At 42.5% G+C, this 25,406-nt stretch overlaps 1 protein-coding gene across 28 annotated transcripts in view; it reads left to right on the top strand.

Moving 5' to 3' along the window:
• rbfox3a (RNA binding fox-1 homolog 3a) overlaps positions 1 to 25,406 on the top strand; it is a 1,730,437-nt gene that overhangs the window by 1,561,915 nt on the left and 143,116 nt on the right. For 26 of the 28 annotated variants that reach the window (XR_005457923.1, XR_005457925.1, XR_005457924.1 and 23 more), the window contains one exon: positions 17,030 to 17,170. Coding sequence is in view for 23 of the 28 variants with exons in the window: in XM_038776720.1 (XP_038632648.1) it covers positions 17,030 to 17,170 (141 nt within the window). In the remaining 5 variants the exon portion in view is untranslated. The remainder of the gene's footprint in view (positions 1 to 17,029; positions 17,171 to 25,406) is intronic. The other 2 variants (XM_038776714.1, XM_038776734.1) reach the window with 1 other exon arrangement.

Genomic DNA, 25,406 nt, shown 5'->3' with positions numbered 1-25,406 from the left:
TTCTCGCCACTGCGAGCATCGGGAAACACGTGGCTACACGCGATCGCTATGAGACTTTGTTCCCATTGAGTTAAATCCCGCCCGTAAATCTTTCAAAAGTCTCTTCCTAGTTGCATCCGCCCATTATCAATTCTAAGTGGAAGTGATTCAGCTCTTTGCCTACATTTTCCCTTTTACTGCGGCTTGCTGGAAAAGTTGTTCCCAGCAAAGAGGAGCGGCGCTCTCATTGATTGTTTCCCTATTAGTGATTTTCTCATAGATCTCTCACTCTTGATAATGATGGGCTTCAGGTTTTACACTTTATGGGAAACAATTGACCGGCTGCTTTGGGTGAGAATGTTAGCCCTTTCAACAAGCCCTGCTGGGTACACCAAGGGAATGAATAGGCTGAACAAAATTCAATTAAATGTAAGTGGAATGGAGCTGGTAAAATGGTTTGCTGGAATTCCTGGCTTCTAAATGAATTATTGATCATTCAATAACATTTCAGTCAATCTGCTTTAACCATGAAATGTTTGTCGTCTATTGTAGTTCTCGATGTCTGTTCTGGGTGCAGGAAGAACTCATCACGAAAACCTCTGGCTACAATTATATCATTACAGTTAAAGAATTCATAAGTGCAAATTGCATGAGGGAGAAAGGAGAAAGATTGAGTGGCTCAGATCACCTTGCTTAATTTGACTTAGCCCCCTCGAATCAGTACCCAATGTCGGTCTTAACAGGACGATCATTTTATTGATAGGCTGGTGTTAACAAATCTAAAAATAAACTAAAACTCTTCCTTCAAAGGTGCACTACATCCTTAAATTTATTGCTGGATTTTTAAAACCACATAAATTTAAAAATGCCACATTGAACCCCTAAGTGTTTAAGCTTGCAAAATCCCACATAAACAAACCAGAAGTGAGGCAGATCTAACATTACGATCCACCTACACAGCTGTAGCTGCTGGCCAGCTCAATCATTTAAAATAATATGCAAATGGGAGTGCAGCCGCTATCTTTGCTTAATTCCCTCCCTCCGCTCTTCCACCAGTTCCCTTTCGGCTGTCATGAAGCATTAGCGCCAGTTCAGGACATTGAGCAGAACAGAGAAATGGGTTGAAAGACATCTGCAATGGAGGTGTTCAAACCACCTGTGATACCCAATTGGCAATATTGTCACCAGAGCCATTGAAACCCGAGTTCCCCTATGAACAAACTAGCAAATAAAAGAGAAATCTATCAATTCATAATAACAGTGTTTAAATAGTTAGAAGTTGAGTGGTACTTTCCTGATGGAGCTGACATTTTAAATTTGCATGTTTCACGCAGCCGACCACCGTATGTTTCTACCTTATGCCTGTTTCTCGTCTAGCACACGCAGTGATGGAGAGAATAAGATCGCCAGATTGTCTGCATCTATCCCAGCTGAAATGGTGAGGACGAGCAGGGTGGGACTCTCTGTTTCTGTGCTTGTCAGTCGACGGATTGCCTGCCCTTTAAAATGAACAGGAGGACAATCGCGGGCTGCAGAGTGCATTAGCTGAAAGCTCCAGCTCTTTGATGGTTCTTTTGTTTTTTGAATTAAATAAACAATGCAAATACTGCGACAATAAAATGACTAAAGTAACGCATCGGTAGGTAGCATTCTTTTCTCTGGGTAAGGAGACTGTGCCTCGGAGACCTAGTCCACGATTTGAACTTGTAACCTAGGCTGATGCTGCAATACAATACTGTAGGAGTGCTGCATTGTCATAGGTGGCATCCTTTGGTTGCAATGTTAATTAAAACCCTGGCTGCTTGTTCTGGTGATTCAGCTGTATTTTGAAGCTCACATGGCACAAGTGGGAATACTCGGTGTCCTAGGCAATATTTGTTTCTTTGACCTATTCACCAGTGTTACGATCCCCAGAGAGACTGACAACTCTTAAAAATATAACTGAATTTCCAATGGCCTCAAAGGATTATGTGCCAAGATTTCAAGTTTTAAGACTTTGATGAAACAAACAAACTAAAAACATAATTGACTAATCACTATTCAGTAGACAACTTATACACTAAACTACAGAAAAGTTTCCCCATTTAACTTTAGTCTCTTTACTCTCTCACTTAAGTGAACATTTAATTCTCCAGGAACCAGTCCAAAGCTATTCTTAGTTCACATTGGCTTGCTTCCTTTTTCCTTCACCAGTGGATAATACCTAATCCCCAACTGACTTTCACGATGAGAAAAAATTGAGATTCTTCTCTCTAACCAAGCTAGGTAAATCTTCCAGTCTCGTTTACATCCTCACAGACTTGGTCTCTTCAATCAATGTGTGTACTCCCACCTGTATTTTGTGTGGTGACTGACAAGGCCAGCATTTTCTCTGCTTAAGGTGTAGGACTATCTATTTGTATCTTTCTGCTCTCTCTCAGATTTTTGCAGAACCATAGTATTGAAACAGTCATTCATAAAATATGGCCGTGAATGAGCTATTAGCAGATTACTGACATCCATGTAACTGTACACCCATCAAGAGTCAGCACCATGAGGGGAAAATAAAGAGAAACCAGGAGAATGACCAAAAGAAAAATGCACAGATGAAATTTTCACATGAATCATCGTCACTAAAATGAATGCTGCAGGTGTGAAACACGGTTTTGCTCAACAGACATGCTGCAGTCATTTTATCATCTCTACTTATCAAGCATTTGGAATTATTCTGAACTATCTGAATTTAAGACCTCTCCGTAGTCTTAATGGGCAGCATGGTAGAACAGTGGTTAGCACAGTTGCTTCACAGTTCCAGGGTCCCCGGTCTGATTCCCGGGTTGGGTCACAGTCTGTGCGGAGTCTGCACGTTCTCCCCGTATATGTGTGGGTTTCCTCCAGGTGCTCTGGTTTCCTCCCACAGTCCAAAGATGTGCAGGTTAGGTGGATTGGCCATGCCCTTAGTGTCCAAAAACGTTGGTTGCGGTTACTGGGTTAGGGGATAGGGTGGAGGTGTGGGGGGTGGGCTTAAGTGGGGTGCTCTTTCCAAGGGCCGGTGCAGACACGATGGGCCGAATGGCCTCCTTCTGCACTGTAAATTCTGTGATCTGTGATAGTCAGTTTGTAATTGCCTCGGCCAGACTTTAGATTGCTGTCATTTTCCACAAAAAGATTTGGAAAGTTGTCTATATACCTGCTGGGATATAGAGTAAATGACATAACCAGAGGTGCAATAATAATTAGTGCAAAGCAAAACCCTCAGCTATTGAAGTATGATTGGCACTTAGATCCCACTGCTAAAGGATAATCTAACTTCATGTTCGATTTAAAAAAAAATTAACATCATCAAGTATGTTAGTCAGGAATTTGATTCTGATGACTGGTGAGAACCTAGATGAACATCTCTTGACACTGTGGAATGTATCTATCTTAACTTGAAGTGATGGTGGTGCAAAGCAGGCCCATAACCATTTCTCCACCTGGCAAGTTCATGATATCCCTCGTGCCTCCAAGTTACGATATTAAGCAGAAGCCAAATTGACTCCTTCCAAAAGAGAAAAATGGAGGCTGAGTTATCCTCGGCTTCCCCTAGTGGCTGTTTCAAGAATAGCACTGTCAATGGACATTTCAATCAGTGATGTGGTGCAAGAAGTGGCTCAAATAAGATCAAGTATCTACCCAACTCAAGGCAGTGCCCTGTTCATATACAATAATAAAGATTATTCAATAAATGTCTTTTTAAAGCTACTATTAATTTCCAAGAGTTCTAGATTTTAACTCCTGCTCAAAAAAATGAGAACCTGCCGTGCACACACTAATGCCTAACTGCTTGTTTCTTTTGTCCATGGTTCAATTTCTTGTCTCCATGGGTACAAAGATGGGTGTGTCTCTGCTTGAATACATTCCAAAGGGCAAATCCAGAGGCCCAGTAAATGGGTGACCAGGTCTCCAACAGGCGAGCAATTAATATGCCAATCCCAGTCTACACATTCACATTAATGTGCAAATTAGATGCAACAAGAATAAGAGGTAACGCTACATGGCATATTTATTCAATGTAAAAAAGAGCAACATTTTTAGACGCCAGCTGATGTTTGACATTTCAATTTGTTGATTTTTTTGGTGCTCCCAACATTTATATTTCTTTTGCAAATGATTTTGGATTACCTCAATGGTAATCTGCAAAATGAAAGCAAGGCCACAAAATTGGTACTCCATTGAAAACGGATGAAAAGTGGGCAGCTGTGTGCAATGTATGGCTGAATGGGAATGCACAAAGTTCATCTGTAAGACACCAGAAAGCTGAATTTCTTCCCCATCTGTCTCCAGTTGAAATATAGAAACAGAAGCAACAAAATATACTGCTTCTCTGCAGGAACCTCCTGACCTCTGTTTAGGCCCCTTAAAATTTGCAAGCTTTTGCAGATTTTGACACCCGGTTCTAAAAGTGCCATTAGGTTCCTAAAGGGTACATTAAAAGGCCTAATGCCTATTTCAGATAAGCCCCAGGCACTCAGATGTTTTGGTGGGTAGGGGTAGTAATTGGAGCAGGAGATGGTGCCTAGAATATGCCAACTCCCAAGAAACAATGTGAATGATTCATGGTGAATGGTAGCATTGTGAATAGCACAATTGCTTCACAGCTCCAGGGTCCCAGGTTCGATTCCGGCTTGGGTCACTGTCTGTGCGGAGTCCGCACATCCTCCCCGTGTGTGCGTGGGTTTCCTCCGGGTGCTCCGGTTTCCTCCCACAGTCCAAAGATGTGCAGGTTAGGTGGATTGGCCATGATAAATTGCCCTTAGTGTCCAAAATTGCCCTTAGTGTTGGGTGGGGTTACTGGGTTATGGAGATAGGGTTGGAGGTGTTGACCTTGGGTAGGGTGCTCTTTTCAAGAGCCAGTGCAGACTCGATGGGCTGAATGGCCTCCTTCTGCACTGTAAATTCTATGATAATCTATGTGCTCAAAATATCTCAACTTTTAGGCGTCAAAGCAGGGTAGTTCTGGTTGTAAGTTAGCCACACCAAAGTTAAGTTCCAAAATCTATCTCAGTGTACGTGATGTGGAACCTGCTGCCTCACGCAGTAGTTAAGGCGACTACTATAGATGCATTTAAGGGGAAGCTGGATTGACACACGAGGGAGAAAGAAATAGAAGAATATTTTGATTGGGTGAGATTAGTTAATTTGGGAGGAGGCTTGTCTAAATTGAGGCATCACCCTGTTTGGCCAAATGGGCTGCTTTGATACTCTAAATTCTACGTAATTAGGTGCTGACAGAAGTCTTGCCTCTCCTGCTGCCTCTACAAACTATGCATATAGACAAGCTATATATTTGAACCACAACTATCATGTGCTGGTACATCTAAGCAACCCCATCTACAGAGACACGCACACAAATACAGGTCTCTCATGGCTTGTCCTCTGAAATGTAGTGCACTCATTCAAGTCACAATTGAGGAATGATCAGTGATTGCTTGAGATCCCTCTCTTCTCTCTCATAGTCACTTATTCAGGCCATGTTTGAAAGAATCTCACGCTCTATTTGGGGGGTCTGACAGTCCCTCCCTCTGGACTGTATGTGAGTGATGATCATCATTTCCCAAGGTCTCAGATGGCACACCCATTACGCAGACCTTATGTGCTGCTTCATTTGTTTTGCAAAAGATAATTCCCGAATTGTTTAATTAAACTGATAATCTTCAGATAATATGGACTCTCGTGTTTGTCGAATCTGCCAGATGTTCTGCTGTGTGTTTCCAAGAATGCCACTGGGCTGGAAAGACTGGAGCCCCCACAGATCAGTGGAGGCACAGAGCAAAAGCTCTCTCTGTCATTGAACATATAGAGCATTGTTCATTTTAACTAACCTTGTATCAGAATGATTATTTATAGTGGTGAGGCATTGTTTGCACTGAGTTGAATACATACATTATTATCCATTCTATTACCTTTGGTGACTATATTCCTTGTCTGCTCTGTGGTCCCACAGGATGGATAATACTCCACTGCAACTGACTACTCTTGTTAAATCAATTTAAGGAAATCAATAAATACTAGTAGATCTCCCCAGGCATTATTCACAGGTAGGCCAAGATCTGGAGTGCCGTGCCTGATGCTAGCAACAGCAGCCTAAATGCAAAAACTATTTGCCCACCGCTGCATTATAGTAATCTACCAAAGCAATATTGAAACATTATTGCCATGAGGCAAATGTGTTACCTACATTATTGATACTGAAATGCAAGCTGGGTAAATAGTATTTCAATATTCTATCACTTCATAAAAATGGTACATTTTTCCTTTTCTCCACAAACCTCCATTAGGATAAATTCAACAATTGCTTCACAGCATGAAGCTGAACACAGAAATCCGAGAATCGGAGGTGCAGCGTTGCAGCTCCATGTTTGATTCGTGTTCCCTTCATGTGGAGCTCCCCAATGAGAGGCTTGTTGAATTTGCCCTCTTATTGTTAGTAATTTACATTCTAAAATATATATATTGGTCTACCTCCCAGAGTGGGTTTGATCAGTTTGATTAAGATGTAACTATTTCGCTTACTTTCCCCCCCCCACCTCTCAAAACAATTTTTCTCAGTGATTCAAATATCAGAAGATTATTTTTTTCCCATCCCGATTCCCAGGAAGGATTTGTAGTCCTCACTGAAGTTGTCATTGGCGGAATGTTGCATAAGAAAGATTTTTGCTGCTGTCTATTCTTCAATGGCATCACTCATTGTTTCTGATCTTTCCACCTCATGGCCCTCGAATATTGGGTGCACTGTGGGGTGTTTGCTTCCATGGGAGCGAATGGGAATTAAACTCCCAGAATGCACCTCTCTGGCAAACATAAAATCTGTGTACGAAAACTGGAACCCTCACCCTCCCTGCCCAGTTCAAGTATTCTACTCCACCTCTTGTCATGTGACTGACCTTCGTGGGTTCTGTGGGATGCTTTGCTGAGAAGGACTTTTGCATTTTGCCACCTATTTGTTGTGTGCACCTGGGCAGTGGAAGAAGAATATTTTAGAGCTGAGCCACACCCATCAAAACCGAGCTTATATGCCATTATTATCATGGAATTTGAGCATCGCTGGCAAGGTCATCATTAGTTGTGCATCCTTAAGTGCCCCTGAAAGGGGACTAATGAGCAATTTCCTGAACCACTAGGGGCAGCACAGTAGCACAGGTGGATAGCACTGTGGCTTCACAGCGCCAGGGTCCCAGGTTTGATTCCCCGTTGGGTCACTGTCTGTGTGGAGTCTGCGCATTCTCCTCGTGTCTGCGTGGGTTTCCTCCGGGTGCCCCGGTTTCCTCCCAAAGTCTAAAGTCGTGCAGGTTAGGGGGATTGGCCATGATAAATTGCCCTTAGTGACCAAAAAAGGTTAGGAGGGGTTATTGGGTTACAGGGATAGGGTGGAAGTGAGGCATTAGGTTGGTTGGTGCAGACTCAATGGGCTGAATGGCCTCCTTCTGCACTGTATGTTCCATGTTCTATCAGTGCTGTTCGGGAGGAAATTCCAGGATTTTGACCCCATGGCAGTGAAGAAACAGCAATATAATTCTCAGTCTGGATGGCGTGTGGCTTTTTGGGGAACTTTCAGGTGGTGGCCTTCGCATGCCCCTGCTCGTAGAGGTCACTAGTTCGGAAGATGCTATCAAAGGAAGCTTGGGAACTTGCTGTGGTGCATCTGGTGTACTGCTGCCACTGTATATCAATGTTGTCGGGCATGAATGTTTATGGTGGTGCATTGGGTACCAATCAAGTGGGCTCCTTTGTCCTGGATGGTGTTGAGTTTGATGAGTATTGTTGGAGTTGCACAAACCCAGGCAAGTGGAGAGAATTCCATCACACTCTTGACCTTTTCAATGGTGGACAGTTTTTGAGGAATAAAGGCGGGTGAGGTACCACAAAGTTCTCAGCCTCTGACTTGCCTATGCAGCCACAGTATTTATATGGCTGGCTCAGTTAACTTTCTGGTCGATAGTAAACCCCAGGATGTTGATGGTGGGGGATTTGACTATGGTAATGCTATTGAAGGGGATATGGTTAGATTCTCTCTTGTTGATCATTCTACAGCATTTGTACGGTTATATGTATTTTCATTTAGAAAGAGGAGTAACGTGATAAAGTAAGGATCAAGGATAATATTATGGATGTAAGTTTGGGGAAAAGTCTCCAAATTCATCCTCCAGAGCTATCTTGGTCTGAACACGGGTCCCTCAGATGAGGTAAAACCTCCCTGGCCAAGGGAATATTATCTCACCCAGATAATCGGACTCACAGCCACTTTCTGTACAAGGCAAGTGTATTGGCATAGCAGCAATACAGAGTGCCTGCTAAAACAGTGCTTCACAAACTCTGATCCAAGGGTTCCTCGTGATCTAGACATATGTGAAAGTCCAAGCCTGGAGCAGCTGCTGTAAGTGAGCTAGCTGACCCGAATCAGAGGAGAGAGTGAATAGAGGAGTGCTGAGAGTGGCATAAAATACCTGCTTTCGGGAAAGCATTAGAAAAAAACACTTGTTCCAAGAGGCACTTTCATAATTTAAGCATTATATAATATTACAATTTAGATGGAAGAAGGTGTCTTATTATTCATCCTTGAAAAGAATCATTTAAAACGAAAACAGTTTGAGAACTGCTTTGCTCAAAAGGGGACATTGTTGACCACTTGGAATGGAGATGAATGTTATTTACCAGATTGTATTCTCTCCCTGTGATGATCAACCAAGCCTACAATGATGCAACATTAAGCAGGCTCAAATAAATAAGCAAAATGTGAGGGCGTTTACCATGCCAACCTTTCAGGAACCAGCAACATGTCTTGCTCACTTACTCAATGGACTGGCACACAAGTGAGTTCCATTCAGCTAACTTGCTGTTCTTCACTAGCAATCACACACAACTGAAAAAGGGGCATTTTTCTCGACAGGTTCTCCAAAACTGCACTTGGAATGTAGCCATTTTGCTTCTTCACCTTGCTTCAACCATTTCCCATTTCCAAAAGCAAAATATCTTCAAGAAGAAGCAAAAAGGAACTTTTCAAGTCAATTATGTATCAGGAAGGCTATTCCAGGATTTTTTGCCTCTGCTACTCTGCCTGCAAGTCCATCTGACAAGTTGATCATTCTTTCTGCAAATACATTTTTCCTGACAAGTTCTATATTTACCTTTTATTAGTTTGAATCTGTGTCCCCTGTAATTTTCTTGCAGTTCAAATTAATTTTTGTTCTACCCTTTCTATGACCATAACTTGTGCCAATCCCCCACCATTTACAACAATTGTCTGCTCGCCCTGAATGGAGGGAACCTCGGTTCACCCTTTATGAGGCGAAAGATGACCAGGCAGAGTGGGGATGTTCCTACATTGGATTTTCCCATTCTTCAGTGTTTAGTACAACTTAATGTTTTAGGGGAGGCTGGGTCAACAGTGATATGGAGATAAGGTGGCATGGTGGCACAGTGGTTAGCAGTGCTGCCTCGCAGCGCCAGGGACCTGGGTTCTATTCTGGCCTGTGTGGAGCTTGCACATTCTCCCTGTGTCTGCGCATGTTTCCCCCGGGTGCTCCAGTTTCCCCCACAGTCACAAAGAATTGCAGGTTAGGTGAATTGGCCATGCGAAAGAAATGTTCCTCCGCGTCCAGATATGTGCAGGTTAGGTGGGGTTACGGGGATAGGATGGGAGGAGTGGGCCTAGGTCGGGTGCTCTTTCAGCGGGTCGGTGCAAACTCAATGGGCCGAATGGTCTCCTTCCGCACTGTAGGAATTTTAATTCTATAAATCTTCTTAAGGGCAAAGTGGATCTCACCATTCAGGTCTCAGATAGAAAAGTGACCTGAACCACTGAAAACCAGCAAATATATAATTTTGTAGTTGGTCTTTTAAGTGGGAATCCTAGAAAATGTGGACAACATCATTCTGGCCAACACAGGCAGGTGGACACCTGTAATATAACCAAAGTGCCTAGATACCCGCAGTGCAGTCAGCACTGGGGGGTACTAATTTCATAGTGGAACCATCATAAAACCCATGAACTTTCAGGGCCCACCTGAGGTAACTGATACCTCTGCATGCTGAAAAGACCAGGTTGATTCTGTATTTCAGCAACCACGGCATTGTAATAGAGCATAAAAGAACTCCAGGTGCATTCTATCATTATGTCAGCTCCTAGTACCCAAGATCAGCAGCTCCTGCACTGCTACATTGAGAAGCACTATTGACCCTGATAATCTTTAACCCAATGCATTCACTTACCTCCTAATAGGCAGACTTTGATTTATGTTTCAACACTTTGACCCTGTCTTTACTTATTCCCCACTTTCCCTTCTCATTATGCACATTTTCAAGTCAATTTTGGCTATTTATTTTGACCACGTTGCCCTTGACATGTAATTGTTTTCCTGGTATTTATATTTTCCCTGCTGTTGTTTGTACCGCAGGTTCCAGCACTATCCTTCTGCCCAGTCTGCTTAGGATAATGATGTAGCCTTTATTTATTGCAACCCTATCACTTTGAAAGAGGTTGAAGCAGTTTCCAATAAAGTGTAAAAAAGAGCTAAATAGGCAGAGATTAACGATACTGCCACAATAGTAATTAGAAGTTGTAATATTAGATCAGCCTGTACTATTGAAGTTCTGCAAGTGGTGAAATGTAGGAGCTTGCTCCACATTGTGCAATTGCAGCATCTGCTGTACGTTTTCCTGCTGTGTCAGGTTAGCCGGTTAGTTGATTTTCACTGAGTGCTTGCTGAAATGGTTTTCCACATCTAGTTGCCCATTCTTCCATTTAACTTGAATTAGCTGCAAAATGAAGCTACAATTGCCAGAAGGTTAAAATGCAAACTAGTGAAATTTACGTGTGCAAATCCAAGACGACGCCACTAATTGCATATTTCAAAGTGCCTTCCTGAAATTCATGCTTGCATCCAGCACCAGTTGACCAATTGAAATTTTTTGTGTATCCTCCAGCAGTGGCCGAAAGGTTCCCAAAAGAGTCCATATTATTTATTTACATTTTTCATTAGGTTTCATGCACCCTAAGATCATTTTTCATTTAAAATTGACCGTTCTTCATTACAAATTGAATTGATCTTGAGCTTTCTCAAGTTAGAGCAATGGGTATCCATATTGATTTGAACACATTAATTCCAAATTATTGCAACTTTTAAGGAATGACTCAATCACATTTAACCGTAGATCCAAGTTTTCCTGAGCCAGTCATTTATTTCCAGTCGTTCAATGATAGAACCACCCGTGTGTGAAGAGTATTCACATTACTAAATTATTAAGCATCTCCTACAAAAATAAAAGCTTAAGACAATATCCATCCATACTTCTTGCATAATCCTGTGATATGTTTAGACAAATGCAGCTGTCAACTCTTTAATTCACGTTGGCCTGGTTTTTGAGGTCAGTGTCAACTGTATGACACTCACCATTTAATATGCATTCGGCGGCCTACAGATCTGTAGTAAACTTTTGCAAGACAACATATGGTCATTAGAGATTCATGTCTGTGCGGCACCCTCGAGAGTAGATCTGGAGCTTTTGTGAACAGAACAGGCAACAACCTATCTCTTCAACCTATCAAATCACACGCAGCCCAAACCCGGAAGTATGAGTTAGAATATTTAATTCAATGTAAAATCCTGAACAAAAAGCAAAATAAAGGAAGGGAAGACAAATCAGAGGGTGTTTTTTTTTTTAAAAAGACGAAGAAAATATGGAAGAAATTTATAATCTAAAATTTAAACTGACCAGTAATAATTAAAATCTGAAGGCACATTTTCAGTACCAGCGAGGGGTATTGTTGGTATTAAGACTCAAAACGCCAACTAAACTTCCCTTGCACTTGCACTTGAATGGACAAGCTGTAGCTTTTCCTGGTCTGTTTACTGGGTTAGAACAAAAAAAATCAGACTTTCATGTGTTTCGTGATGAATATCGTGGAGAGGTAATAATGTAGCTGTCCCTCAGACATTTGGAGCAATTCTCCTGAGACATTTCTGAGTGTGGTCTGCGGCAGGAAATGCAGTGCGATTCATGCCAGGCGGGTCGGTACGATCTAGATCTCAATCCATCCACACTTACACATTTCTTTGGAGGTCAGAGTGATTTGCGCCATGAGTGAGGTGTACAGGACCTAAAGACGCCAGCAAGGCTGGCTCCTCCGGAATTGAGGTGCTGTTTCTAAAGGGCACCCTGATTTTAAGACAATCCGACAGAGACCCCCCCCCCCCCCAATCAACGGCAAACACCGTCCCCCCATTGCTGCCCCGAAGTGAGAAAAATCACGCAATGGAATCGCCAAAAGCGCCCCTCCCCCCAAACTCAGACAGCCCCGTCAGGCCTCCCCTCCCTCGGGGACCCCCAGGACCCATCTCAGGCCCTCCCCCATGTACAGGTCCCTCTGTCGGACCTCACCCCTTGACAGTGCCAGGGTGCAGTGCCAAGGCACTTTCCAGCCTGGCCAGCAGGGGCTTCAAAGGCCCCCGAGCCCCGTGGCGTCGTCACATGTCTGGTTCCGGTTTTGGAGACCGACAGTGATTCCCATTGGCTTCGCATTGCACCAGCGGGTGGGAGAATTGAAGGGGTGCGGTGAATTTGGCTTAAAGCCAAATCTGAATATTTTGATGATTTAAATATGCTAATCTGGTTCACTCACTCACTGGGCATCAACCAGATTATGTCGATGGCCAGGGGTGGGGAGAATCTCAAATTCAGTTCTACCCGGCTCAAATCGCGTTATTGCCATCTCGCAAGAGTCTCTGGCCATAACTCAATTCGTGCCTGCACGAGCGAAGCCGGGGAATCATCCCCATTGGGGCAGCACGGTAGCATGGTGGTTAGCATAAATGCTTCACAGCTCCAGGGTCCCAGGTTCGGTTCCCGGCTGGGTCACTGTCTGTGCGGAGTCTGCACGTCCTCCCCGTGTGTGCGTGGGTTTCCTCCGGGTGCTCTAGTTTCCTCCCACAGTCCAAAGATGTGCGGGTTAGGTGGATTGGCCATGCTAAATTGCCCGTAGTGTCCTAATAAGTAAGGTTAAGGGGGGTGTTGTTGGGTTACGGGTATAGGGTGGATACGTGGGTTTGAGTAGGGTGATCATTGCTCGGCACAACATCGAGGGCCGAAGGGCCTGTTCTGTGCTGTACTGTTCTATGTTCTATGTCTTCACCTAATACTGTAGTTCTAATTGTGACCAAGCCTGTTTTTTTGTCTTTTTCCTCCTCGACGTAAACAGGGCTTGAATAGCAGTAAATACCATTGTGCTATCTGTTTGGCATCTTTAGTATCCCCTGCATCTCTTACAGAAGCATGACTTATGATTCCAGGTGTGCATATATATTCTTTAGAACATAGTTTAGCCTCATTGTAAATAAAGAACGGTTCTTTAGTGCCACCATTCAAGCCACGTTGTAAAGTTAGAATGCACATCCTGGTGACTGAGTAAGACATTATACCTCGCACTTTATTCTCTTTATTTTGATGGGAAAGTTTTGGTGCTTTTATTTTCTCTCAACTGTTATTGTCCTGCTCAGGTCAAACCCTAGACAGTGTAACCAATGACTGTAGATGAAAAATAAAAAGCCCCAAAATCCTTGGGCAGTTAGTGACTCAAATTCCCAACAATAGAGTGAGGGGGTGTAACCTACCCAAATGCAACAAGGATGTTTTATTTGTAGAGTACGTTCAGGCAATTGCCTACAAAACAACAAAATTGAGAACATTTAAAAAGTGAAGGAAGTAAATTAAACTCAAATAATCCGGGGAGTCGGTACCAGCTGGGAGCAGTACCACTGCCAGATACCTCTACAGAGAATTATCTGTTGCCTATTATTGTTATAAATTTCACAGCTGTCTGACACAGCAATGACAGACGAAGAATTGTTTGATGCAGGAAAGCGTTTTAAAGAGTACCTTTCTGCATTGACAAAGGCAATTTCATTAATATTCCTATTTTCCAGGGAATCTAATGTTTTTCTTATTGATTTATCACAATTACCATCATTGTCATGAGCTATTATTAGCAAAAGAAGAAAAACCTGATTCTGTTGATTATCATATTGGGTTTTTATGTTACAATATCATAACATCCTGTCATCCTTACCCTGTCATTCTTTGAGTGATATATATACACACACCAGCTGAAATGTAACAATATTTTAATAAAAACTTTTTTAAAAGTTCTATCAGTTCGTAAGTGCAGTTTAAATAGAACCTCACAGCATGTAGAATAAGTGCAACATCAGGAGTTTTATTTTCATTTCGCCATAAGCTCTTCATTGTTTCCGACACACTGGACAGTATGGGCAGTTGACGTCCCATCACCTGTTACAACTTCATGAAATAATACTCTGATGCACAATCGATGGACACGAAACGTAAAGTCCGAACGATAGGCTTTAATACACAAGAAGTGGACCCGGCAGCAGACGTACAGAAGAATGGCAGACTGCCAGGGAACACGGGTTCTTATACCCCGCCTCGTAGGCAGAGCTACCTGCCTCTCAGCCAATCGGCTGAGAGGCACATGACATACCTGGGCCAATGGGCAGCGAGTCCTCTGCACCAATGGCAGCTCACACTTCCAGGTAACGTAATACCCCTAGTCATACTACCACATTCGCGAAAGAGCCAAAGCATCCAAAACCAAGCTTAAGTGTGTCTTCAGTCTTACTGAATGAGGAAATAGTAAAAAGAGTAAAGCCGGAAGCATTGCTTGCTTAACAGATCATTTGGCAGCAAAAATTGTCAGATTTTAAGGCACAAGTTCTGATCAAAATCAAAATAACTATAAATTAAATAAATTTATGAACAAATAATGTATGCAAAATCAGAAAAATACAACTGTGCATGATCAGTATACTGACAGCTAAGCCTTGGACACTCTCCGAGAGTAGATGTGGCAGAGGCAGTGGTTGGAGTATAAGACCTCAGCCAGGGCTCAGTTGAGCTCTCCACGTCGCAACTGAATTGAACTCAGTTCTACCATCACATGGGGATTTGTGATACCAGGACCTGAATTTTCATAGGAACAGAGAGGGTCTCCGGCTTATTAACAGTGGCACCAGGGGCCCTAGTCTGCCCACTGAACCCAGAACCCATTATTTTTCACACGGGGGTGAGTGGGGTTACAGGTGCAATTTGCACATCTGTGGTTTAAAGAGGCCTATACGTGTTGAAGTGCAGCTGTCTTTAATCTGGTGCAATCTTTGTTAGGGGGAATGTCCAAAATGCAACTTGTGGGCTTTAGACTTTTCAAGTGATGTACTAAACCTTCAGAAATTGTTTAGAGAGTTAGGGTATCCTTTTAGATAGGTCCAGGGACACCTTTGGAGAGGTCAATTGCCCATTGGGGGAAGTCAAATGTCCTTTTGGATTGTTAAAAGTAGATAGAAAGTGTGGAAAAAATGATAAATTCATTGGAACTGTCAAGCTATCAAGACTTTAAATATTACACTTTTAAATTGAAAAAATACAGCTTTTAAGAAAAAAAATCAGTGCTTGCTATTTCAGTCTGTTGACATAAGTTTCAGGGCTATTATTATAGGATATGTGCTACATAACTAATTCTAAAACTATCAGTGTCACAGTGTCTGTAAGTTCACAATTTGATTGAGAACTCCAAGTGATTATAACATCTTTGATGTGGGGCCATGTATACAAATGCTTGTTTTTATACAGGAGTTGGAGGAATTTAACTGCAGCGAATAGGTTTGTAATCAGTGAGAGTTGAAAAATAATAATGAAGTCATCAGTAGATACTCAGAACTTTGCTTTATTTCATCTCACCATTGGGTCCTGAGGTCTGCACATGGTGGATACTGGGTGAGTTGCTATGGTGTGTGTGAAGACAAAGGGTGATGGGGGACAGCTGGGGGCATGCGTTGGTTAGCATGAGTTGGCACTAATTTGCATAGGGTCCAGAAAGGAACATAGGGGTGAGTGGGGGGGCATGAGGTGATTATGGTTTGGCTCCCGCCCAGTGATGAGCTGAAATGTGATTGTGGAAGAGTATGGCAACATGAATCCTGGTCAGATGTTGTAACTGCTTGTGGGCAAACATGGTCCATGCCTAAAACCGCACTCATAGCAGCATTGTCACATTGTTCTGAAGGTCACAGCTACTGCATAAGTTACAATAAACATGCAGATACCTTCCTCTGCCACTTAATGAAATGCACTGCATTCTGAAACCTTCTCACACACTACTCAGTTCTAAGAAATGTAATTGCATTAAAGATGACAATTAGTTTATATAACCAGGGGCTGGTTTAGCACAGTGGGCTAAACAGCTGGCTTGTAATGCAGAACAAGGCCAGCAGCGCTGGTTCAATTCCTCTACCTGCCTCCCCGAACAGGCACTGGAATGTGGCGACTGGGGGCTTTTCACAGTAACTTCATTGAAGCCTACTTGTGACAATAAGCGATTATTATTATTATTATATATAACAATGCTGGACCCCCGATGCTTTTTTCTGTTAGGAAATGTTTTTAACCATGAAGGTAGACCCAAAATTGAACAAGAACCTTATTAGATTTGCAATGATGATGACTGTTGAAAACTCATCAGCACCTCTTCAAGATACAGTGAGAATCTGTTACATCCTCCGACTAATTAGTTTGCCATGATCACAAAATAATGCACCCTATTGGAAAGTGGAGCAATTAGTTTCATGTAGTCACAGTGGATGTAAAGGGTCACTTTGTGTGTTTGCATGTCGGCCAGTTCCTAACATACACTATTTTCATATCTGAATTTGGTTAGCAAGTGATCTATCAGTACTCAAATTGTCCTTTGTTGTTTTTCCCCTGGGTAGTACAAAATAATGCACGTTGCAACACTAAGTAGATTGTATTCGAAAAGAGAAGAGGAGAAGGAAAGGGACCGTGACTAATGGGGAAGGCATGCAAATGTGGCTTGTTCCATTTGACAGGCAATTTGGATTCAAAAATGGCTATACTGGGACTGAGAATGCCTCACCTGACCTAAACCTCACTTTCATGTCATGGCTGGCATGCTTTGCATTTTACTTGCCTGTTGTTTTATCAATTCCTTTTGCCATTCCTCCAGCAGACAGATGAAGCCGCACAGACAGATTCGTCACAGCAGCTACAATCATCAGAGACCACAGAGAAACAGCAGCCCAAAAGGTTACATGTCTCCAACATTCCCTTCCGATTCAGAGACCCTGACCTGCGACAAATGTTTGGGGTAGGTGCACAGCCTTTAATCATAGATGAAGCATGGATCCTGCCTGCCTCAGACATTCTGAGCTCTGACATGTATATTCACACTTGTTCAGCGTTCTATCATCGGGTGCATTGGAACTAGACAGCACAATCTTTATTGATTGAATGGTTTACAGATTGGGTGATTGATTGCAATTTTACAGGAGAAAGAGATGGCAGTAATTTATTGTGGCAGTGTCAGCACACTTCAAAATGGACTTTAATTAGGGAATTTGCTCTTAAATCCAATGTTTCCAATCAAGGGCTTCTAAGACGCTGCATTCTTTAATTTGACAATTGTACTAACAATCTGTTGAATTAATATATGATAAAAAAACGTTGCTTTTGTAATTTGATGCAGAATCGAACAACCCCATCCTCCAAAGCACTTTCAACTGCATGAGGTTAAGCCAGGTACAGCTGTGTTTCTCACTTGTACCCAAACCTTAGTAGGCAATGTTTTAGTTACAAGGCATCAGTTTCATGAAAGTGATAATAGTTGATTGAAGCCGAGAACAGATGCATTCTTTCTGCAAGGGATTTGACTATGGTAATCCGTTACATATAAAATTGAAATGACATATGTTTAAAATCCAGTAATATCAAAAAGAATGACAGTACATGAGTACCAATTGTTTAAAAAAATAAACAAGCAGGGCATACAGTTCATTTGAATTAAATGCTCTAAATCTCTAATTAAATGATTCTTCCAGGGGTGGGCCGGGTTGGGGGGGAGGGGGTTCTATTTTTCCTTTCTGTTATTTATATGTGAAAATTTTGAATAAATTTTTAAAAAATAAAATGATTCTTCCAGAGAATGAAAATTAGGTCGCAGCATCACATGACCATGTCCTTATATTATAAGTGCATTCAGTATAAGACTTCCTCTTTCCACAAGTAGGCAGACCTTCAACTGAGGACAGAACATTTTTGATTCTTCGCATGAACTGCTCATGGTAGTTTACCTCTCCCAGAGGTCAGATGGCTGCCAACTGCACTAAATTATTTATAAACTTAAAGCCAGACTTAATGGTTGTCCTTTCCCAATGGGACCTAATAACAACACATTATATTGAATCTGGAGATTATGAGATGTATTTTCCTCTGGGTATTAATTTGAATAAAAAAAGTGGATGACGATAAACAAGACTGGTAGATTATGCTACTAGACCTTTTATTCTATCTTTATAGTTACTTTGAGTCTTGCTCATAAGCCTGGGATGAATATTAGTAAAGTAATGAAAAGGAAAAAGTGATGTGCTTGTTAAGGGCTCTGAAACCTGTGCTGTGAACATTCTGAAGAACTGAGAAGCAGCTGGTGTGCTAGGAAACTGAATGAACCAAAGAATGACAAGTGCCCTGGATCCAATGGCCTGAAGACTCAGCTCTTCAATGAAGTGGCTCCAAAGATGGTGGATGCATTGATTGTGATCTTCTGAACTTCTCTCGATTCTGGAAATATCCCAGTGGATTGGAAAATCGCAAATGAAACACCCCCATTCAAGAAAGAACGGAGACAGAAAGCAAAAAAACTATAGGCCAATTCGCCTAACTTCTGTCATTGGGAAAAAACTGGAATTCGTTATTAAGAAAGTAGTAGCAGGACATTTTAAAAACTCAAAGTGCAATCAAACAGAGTGAAATTATATGTGAAAAATGTATCGCCATTCTTTGAGGATGTAACATGCAGGGTGGATAAAGAAGAACTAGTAGATGTAGTGTATTTGGATTTCTAAAAGCCATTTGATAAGGTGCTGCATTTAAGCTTACTATATAAGCTCAAGTGGCTGGGGATGTTATATTAGCATGGATAGAGGATTGGCTAATTAACAGGAAAGTTGGGATAAATGGGTCATTTTCAAAATAGCAAACTGTAACTAATGGTTTGCCACAGGGATTTTAACTATTTACAATACTGGGGCTTTAACTATTATTAGTTATTGACCTTTATTGTAAAGATGGAACAGAAAGGTAGGGAAGTATTTTTATAACTGTGTAGGGCATTGGTGAAACTGTGCCTACTGCACTGCATATAGTTTTGGCCTTCTTATTTTGGAGGGATATAATTGAATTGTAGGAAGTTCAGAGAAAGTTCCCTGGGTTGCTTCCTGGAATGGAGGAGCTGTCTTATGAGGAAAGGTTTATCAGTTTAGCCTAATAGTCACTGGAGTTTATAAGAATGAGAGGTAATCTTATTGAAACATATGAGGGCTAGATTTTCAGTGAGTCGGAATGACTTGGGAGCCCTTTAAAAATGGTGGCTGGAACCCAATCCCGAGACTTCTGACCCCATTCTCAGCGTGTTTGCTTTTCAGGAGTGCCTTTTCAGGGTGGCGGCTGGTTAAGGTCAAAAACCTGCGCCTTTCACTCCTGACCTGGCTGGCTACGTTGTGGAGGTAGCCATGTCCTAGTCCTCTCTAATTGTCATGGAGTCAGGCAAAGTAATTACCCCTGCCCCCACCCAAAACAATTCCTATGGCCCCTCATGACCCCTATGCAAAGCTGTGGCACATCAATGGTCATTGACCCACTGTACAAAAAACCCTATGGTGACAGGAGAATGTGTAAAAGAAAAGCTTTTCCGAAGTCATTGGGCGTGATCTAACCAAACAAAAACCGAGTACATTCTGGGCGGGATTAGAGGGGTCATTCCTGGCACTTGTAGCGTCGGGAACGACCCCGCTATCTAATGGCACTCTGTTTCTTTTGGGGCCGTGGCAATAAAAGCCCCGCCGAGGACAGACTTCGCTGCATTTCCTGCATTGAGGAGCTCTGACATGTGGAGCTCTTCTGTGCTGGAAGAGTGGCGTCCCAATCTCTGCTCCCCACCTCCACCCGACATGACCCCCCGCCCAGACTGTTGGGGGGGGGGGTCCTCAAACCCCCTCGCACCCCACCTCACATGGGCAGGGCACCCCTGGGCCTGATCCCCGGAATGGGCAAAATGCCATCTGGGCACCCTAACAGTGCCAGGCTGGAACCCGGGTGGGTTTCCACTCTGTCAACGGAAAGTAACAGTTATCCATGAGAAATCAAGGCGCACAGCAGATACCTGCAGCAGATCAGGAAATACAGCCTGGGAGATTTGCGTGAGAGCCTTATTGCCCAGTTCTTCTCCTAAGAACCGCACAATTTGCATTCTTACTGACTATGGACAAGTTTTCAACATTTGAGCTGGTAGTTGCTTTTTCTGTTTTTCTTTCTTCACCTTTTCTAATTCCGTGCACTTAAAATAATGACAAAGTAAAAGGTTATCATGTGTGTTATAGTGTACGGAGAATGTCATACAAACAGGGTAAGGATTTGTCTGTGCACTCTGACAGTGGTAATTTCTGAGACTGTAATGCTTGTTTACCTGTGCTCAGCAAATTTAACTTGTTTTTCTCATATTTTCACTGTTTTCCCATATGAGCCTCTTCCTATCCCTTCCTTGGCTATCCCACTCCCACGCGCTTATTAGGTGAGGGCTCAGAAGTGGTTGATGAGCACTCTTCCAAAAACCCTGCCATGTAGAATTAATAAAACAAACTAGCCGTACCTGAAACCTCCACTGGTGACAGAGAGTGATGTGCTTAATTCAACGTTTTGATATGCCGCTTTGGTACCTCCGAACTGCTGCTGACAGGAGAGGCAACTGGCTACTTACAATTCTCGGCACGTTGGAATGATATCATCAGGAGACTCCCAATCCTTCTAAGATATGTGCCACCTGCATCCCAAGAATTAATTTTGTTTAAATCTGAGAGGTGATCTTATAAAGGTTTACATCAAGTGGGATTTGAAAACATGAATTTGGATGTTACTTTCTTTTATGTGGACGGCGGGGTTTCAACCTAGTTAAACATCATTTTAACAAAACAAGAGGTTCTTCGTGACAGAGTGAATGATTGGCATGGATTTCTCTAAAAATGGGAGCAAGTCAAAAATTCTGGATGTATTTAAGAAACAATTGGGAGAGGGGTTGAGGAAACGTGATGGTACATCTGGGCGAAAGAACTGATAATCTTCCTCATCCATAATTACCTTGTGATATGCCCTTTGGGTATTATATAGTTAAGGCATGAGTTATTCAGCAATTGTGCACAATTAGTGCACATGGACATGTGAATGTATGATTAATATGGTGCCTAACAATTGGTTTATTCAGTCATCTGCGCACCTCTTCAATTTCCTCATTCAACACTTTTTAAATCCTGTCTCTCAATTCATTGAACAAATCTGTTTTCACGTGTTGTTAATGGGATCTCCTGGGAGGGTGAACTCCTTGTCTTGACCTCCAATTGAGAGCAAATTTTCCCCATAACCATGAGAACAATAAGGATTAACATCCAGTAAATGGACAGTTTTAAAATTCAGATATTTCTCAATTCTAACAAGGATGCTCGTAATTCAAAGTTATCCTTCAGAAGTTCATTATTTTGTTTTATTATGGCAGATTTACTCCAATTTAATGCGGCTAATTCTTAGCCACCAGTAGGGAATGTGAACTAAATAATGTACTAAATTCTACATTTTTTATAAGACAATTCGATTAGAAGGTTTGCACATTGTGGTAGTAGAGTAGTTATGTTACTAGACTAGTAATCCAGAAGCCTTTTTTAAATTCATCCTTGGGATATGGGCTTTGCTGGTTGGACCAGATTTTATTATCCACCCCTCTTGAGAAGGTAGTGGTGAGCTGCAGTGCATGTGGTGTAGGTGCACCCACAGTGCTGTTAGGGAGCAAATTCCAGGATTTTACCCAGCAACAGTGGTCTGGATGAGTTAAAATCTCACACAAGAAATAGGGGAATTAAAATTCTGTTAATTAAATAAAATCTGAAATAAAAAGCTAAGATCGGGAATAGTGACCATGAAACGACTGCGCTAACGTAAAAAAAACAATGGCTCACTATGATCCATTAGAGAAGGAAATCTGACGTTCTTATCAAACTCATATGTGACTCCAAACCCAAAGCAATGTTGCTGACACTTAACTGGCCTCTGAAATAATGAAGCATATCCCTGCATTGTGTCAAACTGCTACTTACAAAAAAACCCAGTCACACCACCAAGCTTTCATCTAGGCTTTGGGCACAATAAAGGCAACCCCACCCAAGCCAATCCTGCAAAGTCCTCCTCACAAACTGAATGTACTCTGGGTGGAGGATTGGTCACCCTGGTGACAGTACCAACCTGCGAAATGCGATAGATTCAGATCTGACGCAGCAGCTGAAAGCTGGACATCGAGGAGGTTCTGTGGCCCATCAATCTGAAAATCCATGGCCCGGCAAATCCCTGGTTCTACCATTATCACAAAGTTTGATTCCATAAAGGGACCATGTCAGGAGCAGGAGCAGCACCAGGCACACCTAAAAATGAGGTGCCAACCTGGTGAAGCGACAATACCGAATATATGCATGTCGACAAGTGGAAAAAGCCTGTACTAGATAGAAATAAATGATCTCACAGTCTGCGAATAAAATCAAAGCTCTGAGATCCTACTGCTCTCAACCTGGAATTGGGATAAGCTATTAAATAACTAGCTGGCAGAGGAAGATCAGTGGACATTTTAATTCAATAAAGGCAGGGTCCACCATTTGAGTATTGAAGTTTTCAACCATCTTTAGCCAGAGGTGCTGTGTGGATGATCCATCTCAACAGCCTCCTGAGAACACTGCCATCCCTGAAGCCTTTGGTGAAATTGGTTCACTCCACATGTTGCCAGGAAATGGCTGAGTGCCTTGCATACAGCAAAGGCTGTGAGCTCTGATAATATCCCATCTGCAAGGCCAAAGACGTTTTCTCCTGAACTAGCTACATCTCCAGCCAAGCTGTCCAGTTCAGCTATAACCTGGCAAAGCGAAAAATTATCCTGTGTCCAAGAAGCAGGACAAATCCAAACCAGCCATCACCCTATCAGTCTACGATCAATCATAAACAAATTGATGGAAGGTGCCTACAACAGTGGTATCAAGCGACTCTTATTCACTTGCTCGCTGATACTCAGTTTAGGTTCCCACCTGGGCAGCACGGTGGCGCAGTGGTTATCACTGCTGGCGCCGAGGTCCCAGGTTCGATCCTGCCTCTGGGTCACTGTCCATGTGGAGTTTGCACATTCTCCCCGTGTTTGGGTAGGTTTTGACCCACAACCCAAAAAAGATGTGCAGGGTAGGTGGATTGGCCACGCTAAATGGAAAAAAATGAATTGGGTACTCTAAACTTTTTTTTAAAGTTTAGGTTCCCACAGGACCACTCACGCCAGACCTCATTGCAGCCTTGGTCCGAACATGGACAAAAGAGCTGAATTCTAGGAGTGTGGTGAGATTGGCTACTCTTGACACCAGGGCAGTATGGCGTCAAGTGTGGCATCAAGATGTCCTTGTAAAATTGAATAAATTATAATCCGGGAAGTTCTTCACTAACTGGATTGGTGGCTGAAACAAAGGAAGATGTTTGTGGTCGCTGTATTGCTGGAGGCTGATCACCTCAGCCCAGGTGATCCCTCAGGGTAGTGTCCTATGCTCAAACATCTTTGATTGCTTCATCAATGACCTTCCCTTCAGATAAGGTCAGAAGTGAGGGTGTTGCTAATGATTCTACAGTGTTCAGTTCCATTCACAATGCCTTAAAAATGAAGTAATCTGTGTTGATATGCAGCAAGACCTGCTGCTGATGAGAAGTAAGTAACATTTGCATCACAAGTGCCAGGAAATGTCCATTTTAATAGGAGGGATTCTAACTATTTCCCCTTGAAGTTCAACTGCATTATCATAAAATTCCCCCAGCACAATTGACCAGAACTTTAACTGGGCCAGTGAAGTAACAATTGTGTCTCCAAGAGAAGTACTTGTCAAGAGGAAGAAGAAGGCTTATGTTAGGATGAGACATGAAGGCTCAGTTAGGGCACTTGAGAGTTACAAGTTAGCCAGGAAGGACCTAAAGGGAGAGTTAAGAAGAGCGAGGAGAGGACACGAAAAGTCCTTGGCGGATAGGATCAAGGAAAATCCTAAGGCTTTCTATAGGTATATCAGGAACAAAAGAATGACTAGAGTAAGATTAGGGCCAATCAAGGATAGTAGTGGAAAGTTGTGTGTGGAATCAGAGGAGATAGGGGAAGCGTTAAATGGATATTTTTCGTCAGTGTTTACACTGGAGAAAGACAATGTTGTCGAGGAGAACACTCAGGTTCAGTCGACCAGGCTAGATGGAATTGAGGTTCAAAAGGAGGAGGTGTTAGCAATTTTGGAAAATGTCAAAATAGATAAGTCCCCTGGGCCAGATGGGATTTATCCTAGGATTCTCTGGGAAGCCAGGGAGGAGATTGCAGAGCCTTTGTCCTTGATCTTTATGTCGTCTTTGTCGACAGGAATAGTGCCGGAAGACTGGAGGATAGCAAATGTTGTCCCCTTGTTCAAGAAGGGGAGTAGAGACAACCCTGGTAATTATAGACCTGTGAGCCTTACTTCGGTTGTGGGTAAAATGTTGCAAAAGGTTATAAGAGATAGGGTTTATAATCATCTTGAAAAGAACAAGTTGATTAGCGATAGTCAACACGGTTTTGTGAAGGGTAGGTCATGCCTCACAAACCTTATTGAGTTTTTTGAGAAGGTGACCAAACAGGTGGATCAGGGTAAAGCAGTTGATGTGGTGTATATGGATTTCAGTAAGGCGTTTGATAAGGTTCCCCACGGTAGCCTATTGCAGAAAATAAGGAAGTATGGGATTGAAGGTGATTTAGCGGTTTGGATCAGTAATTGACTAGCTGAAAGAAAACAGAGGGTGGTGGTTGATGGCAAATGTTCATCCTGGAGTTCAGTTACTAGTGGTGTACCGCAAGGATCTGTTTTGGGGCCACTGCTGTTTGTCATTTTTATAAATGACCTGGAAGAGGGTGTAGAAGGATGGGTTAGTAAATTTGCAGATGACACGAAGGTCGGTGGAGTTGTGGATAGTGCTGAAGGATGTTATAGGATACAGAGGGACATAGATAAGCTGCAGAGCTGGGCTGAGAGGTGGCAGATGGAGTTTAATGCGGAAAAGTGTGAGGTGGTTCACTTTGGAAGGAGTAACAGGAATGCAGAGTACTGGGCTAATGGCAAGATTCTTGGTAGTGTAGATGAACAGAGAGATCTCGGCATCCAGGTACATAAATCCCTGAAAGTTGCCACCCAGGTTAATAGGGCTGTTAAGAAGGCATATGGTGTGCTAGCCTTTATCAGCAGGGGGATTGAGTTTCG

This window comes from Scyliorhinus canicula, chromosome 18 (assembly GCF_902713615.1).
Source record: "Scyliorhinus canicula chromosome 18, sScyCan1.1, whole genome shotgun sequence".
Classification (NCBI taxonomy): domain Eukaryota; kingdom Metazoa; phylum Chordata; class Chondrichthyes; order Carcharhiniformes; family Scyliorhinidae; genus Scyliorhinus; species Scyliorhinus canicula.
This window is presented reverse-complemented; position numbering and strand designations above follow the sequence as displayed.